Raw genomic sequence first — 12577 nt, forward strand, 5'->3', positions numbered from 1 at the left:
TTCCTTGCTTTCTCCATGCATCACAAGGAACTGAATCTATTGAAAGAATATGTATGGGTAGGCATACTTGTAGTCATCTTGAGACCTTAAAAATATTTTGGGAGGCAGAACATTCACTGTTTTTGTATAAGCTAGTTGAATGGGGTTCAAAGACGACTAAATTACATGGATTAAGACTTACAAGTAATGCAAGCCAATGTATCACATGCTGTATCAGAATTGGTAAGATTATGACTGAGTCCTGGTTTACCAAGGTCCGTAGTCACAACATTTAAGTCAACATAGTACAGAATGTCCAGCTGGGATAAGAAGTGCAGCCTAAGGACCCAGCCATAACCAACCCTACTCTATCGATCTTAACTGTATTTTGGCATTAACTTATATTTACATAGAGCCATCAGTTAACTTCCCTAATTCCCTTGTGTGTACAGACACACACCAAAACCCCTCCCATACTATTGAGTGTGATAATTTGTGCAAAATAGTATAGTGTCTGTAATAAATGCCCAGTAACTATTATGTATTATTAAAGATTTACTTCCTTTCTTTAGCCTTCAGAATAAGAAGTATATAGGGTCCTTGGATAAACTTTTAACAATTTTCAGTATGTTATCTTGGAAATTTTGTAGTCATAATTCTGAATTTTTACATTTTAATTAATTGTTTTTCCTAATTCTAAAATAAATTTACTCTAAAACAACATGTTAACACTGTTCTTTTCAGGCATATTAGGTTTTTTTTTTTTCTTTTAATACAATGGGCAGACTTCTCTCTTAAATGGTTGGCATTAGTGTTCTGACCTTCTGGGGATGAAGTCTACTTTCTTCAGAGGACAGCCTCTGGTTAGCAGAGACAGTGTCCCTTGCAAAGGTGCTAATCATATCTGCTCATACATATTCAAATATATGTGTAACTACTTTGACTTTTTGTAGAGAATTTCATTTGTACTTGGGGCATCCCTCTCCCCCCAATCTGGTCCTCAATCAGTATTTGTTTTCATTGTTACATACAGAGTAATAGTAGAAGAGACAATTGTTATATATGCAATCCAGCATTACCTACAGGACTTAAACAGCATTTAAAAGTGCAACAGTTTTCCATTATTCATTCACAATTTGATTTTAAAAATTGGTTGAAATCTTATCCTATGAGGGCATTATTGTTCCTAGGAATCACTAATATCAGCATTAAGATATGAGTAAAGTAATTCACAGAAGAGAGAAATAACACATACTTTGTTCAAAACCTTTTTTTTTCATGTTTAGGTGAAGGAGAAGGAACAACTGGTATTATTCTAACTTTAGCTATGAATATCATGAGTACTTTGCAATGGGCTATAAACTCCAGCATTGATGTGGATAGTTTGGTAAGTTATTATTTTAAATTTTATGAAAAGTTAAGAAAAAGACAAAAACAGTAGGTAATAACAAAAGGACTATACATATGATCCAGTTTAAGAACTAAAATGTTTGGGTAAATTTAAGGACATTCTGTATCACACATTAAGCCATGGCATGATTTATTTTTTATCCTCATGGATCATCACTATGAACACTCTTGCACATGTGTCTTTGCCCAGGAGTTTGCCAAAGCAAATCCCAGGAGTGGAAGGAATCTCTAGGAACAGAATCTCCCCAAGCCCAGCTTTACTGATGCCGAATTACTCTCAAGTCTGTTGTGCTAGTGTGTACTTCCACCAAGAGTGTGTGTGGACGCTTCCAGCAATACTTGTTATGCAGACTTTTTACAGTTTTCTAGTCTGATGTGTGTGAGGTCACTACTAAGCTGTCAGGATAGCTTAGGTGCCTACTTATTGTTTGACCATTTGGTTTCTGTTTGCTTGCTTGCTTGTTTGTTTGTTTTCTCTTTCTGTTGAGTGCTTGTTCAGGTTGGCCTACTTTTCAACTAGATGAGTTTGTGTTTGTGTTTGTTTTTTCCTTAATTAGCTTGTTAGGTGTTCGTGAATCCTGGGTCAGTTGTCAGTTCCACGTATTGAAATGGCCCTTGAGCCAGTGGCTTTACTCACAGCATCACTTGATGAAAGGAAATATTGAATTTGATGGAGATTAATTTATTATCCTTTTCTTTTATGGCTTGTGCATTTGCTATCATGTTTAAGAAATACTTCTCTATGTTAGGTTTTCACATTCATCAGCCTGACACTTTTCATATCATTCTTGTCTAATTTTTAAAATGTCTGGTCTTAGTGATTATTCCCTCCTAAATTTTGGTCATTGCTCCTCCCCTTTGTGCTTGACTGATGTTGTCTTGCATTTGTGTATTTTGTGTGTTCAAACATCATATTTTGGCTTATCGTGTCTTCTACCATAGACTGAGAGCCTGAAGTGATAATTGTGTGCTAAAATGGTGTCAAGGACTATTAACTCTGCAAGGGCCAGGGTGAGAAATGAAAGGATGCTAGATAAAGTTCCCTATTTACATGTTTTTGTTTTACACTTTATACATCTTTATATTAATTACAGTTTATTCACTTTGTATTCCAGCTGTAGCCCCCTCCCTTTTTCCCTCCCAACCCCACCTTCCCTCCCTCTTCAACTCCCATACCCCTCTCCATTCACACTTTAATAAAAGACCTATTTTCAGTTACACTTCAGAGCTGGACTGAGACCTTCATCACTGATTTCCTCTTAAAATTTTGTTATTTTTTTATGTAGGTAAGGGGTGCCCATGCCGCAGCATAAGTGTGGAGTTTGAAGGAAACTTGTGGGAGTCAGTTCCCTCTTTTCACCGTGTGGGTCCTAGGGACTGAACTCAAGCAATCAAGCTTAGAGCAAGTACCTTTGCCTGATGAGCCTTCTTTGCTGACCACCATTGAATCTTAAGTTTTTGAACTACATTCATCTATTCATTACTTCATTCCTGGAGGGTCCAGAATCCCCAGTTAAAAAATCATCATTCAAGCTGGGCACAGTGGCATATGACTGTAATCCCAGCACTCAGGGAGGCAGACATAGGTGGATCTTTGATTTCGACATCACCTTGCTCTACAGAGTAAGCTCCAGAACAGCAAAGGCTATACAGAGAAACACTCTTCTTGAAAAAAAAAATCACCATAAAACTCCATTTACTTACATTTTCAGATACTCATTCATATGGTTGTAAAATTTCTTCAATCAAATTTTCTCTTAACAGAATTTATAAATATGTCCCAAAGGAAAAACTTAAAATCTTTTAAACCCTCTTCATATCTGTGTGTCCTCATAGTTTGCTGGGGTATCTTTATAAGTCCTTGAAATATAGTTTTCTTGTATTTCTTTTAATTTTTTAAGCTAGGCCAATTCCTGATCTCTTATCCATACTTCTTTTTGGTTGCATTTTTGTCTTAAGAGCTCTTATAAAGACACATGTACATGTTGGATGTAGCTGAAGAATATTATGAAAATGCTGTTTCTATTTTCTTAAATTTTTACAACTGTAACTTTATAATTCAAAAACCCTTGTACACATTATCTATGTTTTTACTTAAAAAAAAAAAAACTCTTCACCTTGTATCTGTGTAATTCCCTTTGCAACACAATTTCATGACTTAATGACACACCCAGACTTTTGATATTGCAACACAATGTTGTCATTTACAGAGTTCACGCTCAGGATCTGTACAATTGAGGTACCCAACCAAATCACACACATGCAACCTAAGGTTTTTCATAAGCTTAGGATTCCTCTTAGGGCTCTATTTATGCAGCCTTGTGAACTGTGAGTTGGACACTCCTTTTGGAATATCCTATGCACATGCTGTTAAAATTTCTGCTCCATGTGTCTAGTGGCCACTAGAGATACTTGAAAGTATTTTACTTTTCCAGGTTTTCCCATTGCTATGGTAGACTTTATAGCCTGTTCTTAGACATTGTGTCTTTCATGGTGTATGAAAGGACCTTCACAAGGACCTATTGTGTCTGAGACAGTCTATGAAAAGTATCAATATTTGCATTTGATTACATTTTCAAAAGTTATGCTCTTTTGTTTGATATCAAAGAGCATATGTAAGTTTTCATTTCCCTGCCAAGCAATGATGACAGCTTTCCTGGATGTTTGTGGTCCATTTCTGCTATTAACTCCCATCATTCTACTCTCACACTGATGCTAAAAGTGCCTAGTAGTGCTTTTATTTTCACTTTTTTCTTTGAGAGTCAAAGGGGAGGAAGAATGAGCAGTGCCTTCAGATTTCACACCCACATGAAATAACCACCAAGGTCTTACAACCCTAAGCTTGTGTGATGTCATTTTACCTTACTGTGTTTTTAGTTCATTTAGAGTGATCTGAATTTAAAATGGAACAAACACAATGTTTTCTTTGCCACATACTTCACTTTAAAACTAAGTACAGGGCCACTCAGAAAAAATTTCCAGAGTTGAAACAATTACTTCATTTACCCATCTGCCCTAATGTAAGTATAGATGCAGAGTCAATTTGACTATTAGGTTGTAAACATAGAACTTTGTTTTCATTCTCTACCTGCTCCTTACCCACAGATCCCTGGATTTCTTTATCTTTCAACTATTAAATCCAATATCACAACACAACTGCTACCTCAGGTTATGTTGTATTTATGATCACATATATGAAATGCTGATACTCAGAACCCTTTTATAATGTTTCTATAACAGCTTTTTATTTATTCCCCAAAACAGCTCTTTCCTTTATTCCTGCATCCTTTTAGACATTATGATAATTCTATTCCTTAAAAATCTCAGCCAATGACATTCCTACCTGTTTCAAACAAATGTGTGCAACCGGAAATAATCCCGTCACTGTTCTCTACTAGCTGTTTCTTAATTCAGCAACTGCTAGAGCATCTTCCAGTGGACATGACGTCTCAGATCACGAGTTCCTATACAGGCTTATTGAACCTCTACTCATATGTACCCTTCCTCGATGTCCTTGCATCTCTATAGAGGCAAATACTATGTAGTTTCCTGCCTGTTGGGAGACTTGTCTTACCAATGAATACTCTCACTTGGTCTCCAGTTCCTATTCCAATTGTTTGACCTATTTCCAGCAAATTTTCTAAAGGGATTGCCTTTATCTGTTATATCTTCTGTTCTTCACACAGTTTATTTCTTTTCCATCACCCACATGAGTCACAATAAACATATGCACAAAGCGACATCCTTGTCTTCTGCAGTTGTTGAGCAATATTTTCCATAGATGAATCCTTACACTGCTTCATTTTTCTGCCACTTCCTGGACCTTCATCTCGTGTATCTTTTAAAACATCATTTGCATTACAGCTGTCCTCTATCTGCATTCTCTCTACCTATTATCTAACCTCATGCTTCAAAAGCTGTCTCTTGATGAATCATAGGTTGATATGTTTAGTGTACATCTCTCTATTGCTCTGTAAATATATAAAGCTGCCATCTCGACACCTCCATGCGTTCATAAGACAGTGCTAGACTATTTTCTAGTAGATTTGACTTGCTGTGTTGGGAGCTGTGGTATCAATACAGAATACACACAAAATCATAAGAGACTATTAAAATGACACAAAGTTTCTACACCCTTCATTTGCCAGGAAGGCTAAATAAATAAACAAGATCCAGCAAAGGTGTAAAACCTGATATTTTAAACTTAGCAGTATTAAGCCATCTGGTGACTAAGGGGTTGTTCACACATAATGTGTTCATTTGCTAACCATATCCTTCCAGAACTGTCTACCACAGAAGGAACAAAAAGAGAACTTTCTTAATAAGTGAATGCTACTGCCTTTGTTTTTCAAGACCAGCAGATAAGCATCCCCATTTCCACTAAATGATTGTCCTGTTGAACTGAACTGTATGTCCCTAGTAAAAAGAAGGAAGGCTCAAGGTTAAGGACAGCTAACTTACAAGGCTTCCATTTAGATCACCATTAGTGAAGTTCCAGAAAGTTCTTGCATGGTTGGTGCAATCTGAGAAGAGTTTTCTGTCAATACAAACTCTCTCTGTTTCTGCTTTGTCCTTTCATCACCTGTGTTTATTTTGGGTTCTACTTAAGATCAAATGACTAATTGTAGAATGAGCAACATGAAATGGTGGGAGGAGAAAAAAAGAATTTCTCTTTTCATCATGACTGTTGTTAACAAATGTTCTTTATGAAAGCAGTTTCTGTTATAAGGATCTGACAGAGGAATTAATTTATCTTCTTTGTCTTCTGCCTCCTTTTAATGGTAGATTGATTGTAGTTTGTTGTTGTTGTTCTTAAAAAGTCTTTGTGGTGTATTTTTCAAGACATATTACCCATCCAACCACAGAGAGCCTTGTATTTCATTCTGGCTCAGATACTAAAAAGCTGAGTACCTTTAGGCAAGTCATTGTTCCGCATTTCCAGGACCTTACTTTCCTCTTCTCTAAAATGAAATGGTTTGGTTAGGAATTTTTTTTTTTTTTCAGATTGCTGTCAACTTTGACATTTTTTTCTCTTCTGAACACTTTTACATAAAAATGTAAACTTTTTTTACTTTTTACATTTTTTATATTAATTGCAGTTTATTCACTTTGTATCCCAGCTGTAGCCCCCACCCTCATCTCCCTCCCAATTCCATCCTCCCTCTCTTATTTCCTCCCATGCCCCTCTCCAAGTCCACTGAAAGGGGAGGACCTCCTTCCCTTCCATCTGACCCTAGCCTATCAGGTCTCATCAGGACTGGCTGCATTGTCTTCCTCTGTGGCCTAGAAAGGCTGCTCCCCCCAACCCCTCAGGGGGAGGTGATCAAAGAGCCAGCCACTGAGTTCATGTCAGAGATAGTCCCTGTTCCCCTTATTACGGCACCCACTCGGAGACTGAGCTGCCTGGGGCTATATCTGTGCCGGGGTTCTAGGTTATCTCTATGCATTGTCCTTGGTTGGAGTATCAATCTCAGAAAAGACCCCTGGGCCCCAATTTCTTGGTTCTGTTTCTCTCCTTGTGGAGCTCCTGTCCTCTCCAGGTCTTTCTGTCCCCCTCCTTCTTTCATAAGATTTCCTGCACTCTGCCCAAAGTTTGGCTATGAGCTTCAGCATCTGCTTTGATACCCTGCTGGGTAGAGTCTTTCAGAGACCCTCTGTGGTAGGTTTCTGTCCTAGTTCCCTGTTTCCTCCCTCTTCTGAAGTCCATCCCATTTGCCTTCCTGGACGAGGATTGATCATCTTACCCAGGGTCCTCCTTCTTCCTTAGCTTCTTTAGGTGTTACAGATTTTAGTATCTTTATCCTCTGTTATATGTCTAATATACACTTATAAGGGAGTATATACCATGTGTGTCTTTCTATTTCTAGGATACCTCACTTAGGATGATCTTTTCTAGTTCTCACCATTTGCCTGCAAATTTCATGATTTCCTTGTTTTTATTTGCTGAGTAGTATTTCATTGTATAAATGTACCACAATTTCTGTGTCCATTCCTCAGTTGAGGGACATCTGGGTTGTTTCCAGGTTCTGGCTATTACGAATAAAGCTGCTATTAACATGGTTGAGCAAATGTCCTTGAATACTTGAACATCTTTTGGATATATGCCTAGGAGTGGTATAGCTGGATCATGAGGAAGCACTATTCCTAATTGTTTGAGAAAGCACCAGATATGTAGGCACTATTCCATGCTTTATGAAAACAACACACCAACTCCATTCTGAATGCTGAAATCCACTGAATGTTACCTTGCAGTTACTACAACTGATCTAAAACCTTTACTCAATGTTTACTACAGTCAACAAAGAAAGAGTAAATAATAGTATGATATTCTTGAACCTTGAATTAGGACAAGAAACTTACGTGCTCCCCTCCGGAATTGCTGGAGTATGCAAAACTGCATGCTAAGATTGGAAAATCGGCTAGGGTTTGTGTCTGTCACTTTAACTTCCTGGTTCAGATTTTCTCATTTGTATGATGAAGGAATGGATTAGATCATGGGCTCTCAGTCTGGCTTCACATGAAAAAAAAAATGATAGAACACAGGTTCACAAAGGCCAGTAAAATTAGTTCTTCTGCTGGGGCAAGGTGACAGGACCTGTTGTCTATATTTTAAGATCTCCCCAGGTGACTCTAATGTATGTTTAGGCTTTAAGCTCATTGAATTAAGTGATCTTGCAGATTCAGTTTTGCTTTGATTTTCTGTGAGTCATGTCACAGGGATTAGCAAACTTTTTCTAATTAAGGTTGAAATAGAAAATAGTTTCAGCTTTGTAAGCTTGTGGGCTTATGACATCCTACCTTTGTAGGCAAAGCAACCCTAAATATTTGTGTGTGTTTTGTTTCATTTCACTTTGGTAATTATTATTTCCAGTTTATTTCAAGGGTTTTTGGTTTGAGAAGGAGAAGGGAGGAAATATGAAGTTGAGCTAGAAAGAGCTAGGGAGGAGATTCTGGGAGGAATTGGGGAGAGGAAAGAATATGGTCAAAATATATGAAAAAAAATAAAAATATGCATTTTTAATAAATACAAATATAAAACAACAAATCTTATATCTTATCAATATTTCAATGCATTTCTCTAAGCACCTAGATTTTTAAATATTGTAACTTCTACAAACCAGTCTATCAGTCAGCATCATCTTTTGTATGCAGTGTAGATACTTATGTAAATATCACTGACAGAGCACAAAAAAAAGTTTGATAATGATGAAATCCACCTGCCTATTAGTAATTATAACCTTTAGACAAAGGATGAACAGGAATATGGTCAGTTTTTGACATGTACATATATATTATCTTGACCAACTACTCCTGTGCATGAGGCTTGATCTGGAGTGCAGTAGACATACCCAGAGACACTCCATTGAAGAAAATTGATTTTCCCTTTCCAATCAAGTATCAATTATAAAAAGTTTCTTGGTTAGGCATGAGACATTCCTGTCTATGTCCCTTCCTCCATACTGGGATTTTTCTCTGCTTTGAACATGCGCAGGTTTTTTGCATGACCACAGTCTCTGTGAATTCACACCTGCATCCATCCTGTTGTGTCGGGATGGCACTGTTTTCTTGAAATCATGTACCAGCTCTGGCTCTTACCTTTTGCTACCACCCCTTCCTATAGATTCTTCATCTTTGAATAATTCTCGCATTTTCTGCATGTTGTCCAATTGTGGATCTTTTTGTTAATTAGTATCTCTTACAAGAAAAAGGTTTCACTGATGAGGTTTGAATGAGGCACTGATCTATGGGTATAACATTATGCCATTAAGAGATATTTCATTGCTATATTCTTTTATCTGAGTAACAGTAGTAGGTGCTTCCCTACAGTCCATAACCTATCTAGTCAGGTTCCTGCCCACTTCAGCAGGATCAAGTATTCCATCTCATTGAATGGATCTTAACGCTAATCAAATAATTGTTGGTTGGTCTGTAACACCTGTGCCACTATTGCTCCAGTATATCTTGCAGGCACATCACTGTTATAGCTACAGAATATGTAGCTGGATGATATTGATGATTTTATTTATTTATTTTATGTATATGGGTGTTTGCCTTATCTATTCACCACATGCATACCTGGTGTCCATGGAGGCCAGTAGAGGGCATTGGATCCCCTAGAACTGGAGTCACAGACAGTTGTTAGCTGTTATGTAGATGTTGAAAATCAAAGCCTGCATCCTCTAGAAGAGTCATCAGTGTCTTTACCTCTGAGACATCCCTCCTTCCTCCTCATAATCTTTCTAAAATCAATCATGGCATTTTTTTTCTAGGTATTGATGATCATTTTAGACATGAGAAGTAATGTCTTTGTGCCATGACTTTGGAGTGTTTGGCCCTTGAAGCACAATTTGTTATCCTGGCTTCTAAACAACCAAGTACAAATAACAAATATTTCTATGAGGCATTTCTGTTTTTCTGAAGAGGCCATGATGACTTCTATAATTAGCTACAAAAAATGAACAAGAAAATCTAGAGTCATTTTCATGTTGACCCAGTGGCCTCAGTTATAAAGTAACATTTAGAGGAAGCTATTGAAATAATTTTTATTATTGCCATCATCATTATTATCCTGATACTTAGATTAGTACCTTTAGGCATTATTATAGAGATCATGACATTCAGTTACAAACTCTTCCTTAAGATATTCAGGGGAAAACTTTGGCTCTTAATGAAATTAAGTAATATACCAAAAATTAGAAGAACATGAACCTCAAGCAAACGTCCCATTTTATCTTGGCTAAATCCAAATTTTATATAATTATATAAAATATGTGATACATTAAGTTTTCCTCTCTATAAATAGAGAATAGATTCCATGTTTTACCTGGCTCTCATTTTGTCTTTTGCCTTCAAAGTACAAGAAAAAGGAGTTAATCCCTTGCCTAATTTCATTTCAATTTAAGTATGCCACAGAAAAACTTTTCTTGTTCATGAGGATGACTTACCTTCCTGGGAAGGGCTTCCTATACTCCTTCCTCCATAACTCTATGTACAGGAAATAGCAGCTTGAGACTGGAGCATATTTAATTTACAACCATAATAACTGCCAACTCTGAGCTACCATCCAGCACTATGACATCATGATTCTTGCATAGCACATGGAAATATTGAGTAGATATTCTTTAAAAAAGATTAAGTGAGATTTACAAGTTCCATAAAAACAAAATAGATGAGACTAACACTAATGTACTATGTTGTAACTTTTATCAGGCTGAGAAGATGATATATAAATTCCCAGTCTTGAAGACATACATTATTGCCATTATTACTGCATAGGAGAGAAAATGGTGGCTTTTTTAATGAGTATCAAAAATTCATGTCACTGCATGATGTTAAACAGTAGATGGTCTGAACACTCCAGTCTTTGAATACAAGAAATACTGTGAGCATCACTGTAATAGGTAGAATGGATTAATCACCAAACCAGGAGACAAAAGCTTCAGGTCATCCCACTTGCATAAACCCTATCAGAGACCCTTAGGTTAGTAAGATTTCTGTCACTGTGACGAAATAACTGATGAAGACAGAATGAAAAGAAGAAACATTTGTTTTGTCTCACAGTCTCGGAGGTTTCAGTACATGGTTGCCTGCCTCTACGTTAGCCCCGTGATAAGGCAGAGCATCATGACAAGAGGAATGTGTTGACAGAGAGACTTATTACCTCATGGCAGCCAGGAAGTGGGGTGGCAGCCTTAGATAGGGGAAATCCTTCGAGAATACTTCCCTTATATTATTTATCTCTCAATGTTTCTACTGTGTCCCAAAAACTTCATCATGATGGGATCACGCCTTTGGCTTTGGGGGACATTTATAACCCAATTCATAGCTACTAAGTTTAGGAAAAGGGTAGGTTCTAGAGAGGCATAAGTTGGATCATCGTTGAAATAGTGAAGGGGTTATGACCATGACTAGCATGGCAGGGGCTGCCTCTAGCCTTCTTCCTTTAGAACTCTGCTACCAGGAAGGCCTGTTTCCAGGAAGGATGGGCCCCTCACTTTATAGCTTGACAATAACAACTCTATATTTACTTTGATAGGTATCTTAGTATTCAGTATCTTAGGATACTGAAGTTTAGTTATAAGACAGAACACTGTTTTAGAGGGACACCATGGTATTTAAGGCTTCCAAGTTGCCCTTATTCATGGGCAACCTCTTTTTGCTTCATATTGTGGGTTGAAGAAGCTGACAGCTTTGCAGCCATCCTAAGACTACCTATGACCACATTTTTTTTTTTTTCAAATCGTTACATCTTCAGTGTTTTAGGCTAGGGATTTTCATTCTATAAATGAAATGAGTTGAAGTCATGCTTTCTTGCCCAGGCTGACATCTGAGCCTGAGCTGAAGTGATCATTTTCTTGGAAGCCATGAATACCTACAGTTTATATGCCTTACTTGGGGTGTGGCATTTGAAGCTTAAAAGCCAATGTAAATAGGACTAAAAATAGCAAAGTGTCATTAGATCTTGACTTTGAAAAGCCAGTTTTTGAAACTTAAAGACTAGCATTCACTTTTCTGCTCTGGTTCTGATGTGACTTCTTCTAGAAACAAAAAACATGATGACAGACCCCCGGTTCAAGGACACTGGTTAGTGACTGGCCTATGCCATGATGGTATTTCAGTAGTTATAAAACTGACAGTGACGAAAGTACCTGTACTTGCTAATTTTTCTAGCTGTCAGAAAATGTCCTAAGATATTGAATTAAGCCATACTTTGTTCATATGCTATAGAGAGTGTTCACTGTAAAGAAATAAGGTATTGGTCAGGGATATTTGACTAAGCTGGGACTAGTCAGACTTGGGAGTCATTTTAAGCATTTAGACTATAAGAAACAAGGTACAAACCTTAAATTTTAACCCCCAATAAATATGTTCCATTTTGCCTATGTAATATTAGAGGTTCTGGATTTGTTCTTAATGGTGACTGTCACTGTCAGAGAGTTAGGTTACAGTACTTAGGCCAGTGAAATATGTATTACTTTTCAAAATGACTAAAACCTATGTGTTTGTATGTATTTTCTCATTTGCCTTTTTTTTCTTTTTTTATTACATTGTTTAATTCACTTTTATTTGAGAAAAATATTGACACCCATGGATTATCATCATCACCATCATCCAAATCACAATTCCCCCTCCCTCCTCTCCGCCTAGTCCCTTCCTCCCACTTCCCTTTTCCACTTGCCATCCACTC

The 12577-nt window shown here is 37.2% G+C and overlaps 1 protein-coding gene across 1 annotated transcript in view; it reads left to right on the forward strand.

The window, feature by feature from the left end:
• The window catches only part of Cftr (CF transmembrane conductance regulator), a 143196-nt gene that overhangs the window by 107268 nt on the left and 23351 nt on the right, over nucleotides 1–12577 (forward strand). The window contains exon 21 of the mRNA XM_055612978.1: nucleotides 1266–1366. Within this exon, the coding sequence (XP_055468953.1) occupies nucleotides 1266–1366 (101 nt within the window). The remainder of the gene's footprint in view (nucleotides 1–1265; nucleotides 1367–12577) is intronic.

This window comes from Psammomys obesus, unplaced genomic scaffold, assembly GCF_907164565.1.
Source record: "Psammomys obesus unplaced genomic scaffold, mPsaObe1.curated_primary_1811, whole genome shotgun sequence".
In the NCBI taxonomy this organism is placed as follows: Eukaryota; Metazoa; Chordata; class Mammalia; order Rodentia; family Muridae; genus Psammomys; species Psammomys obesus.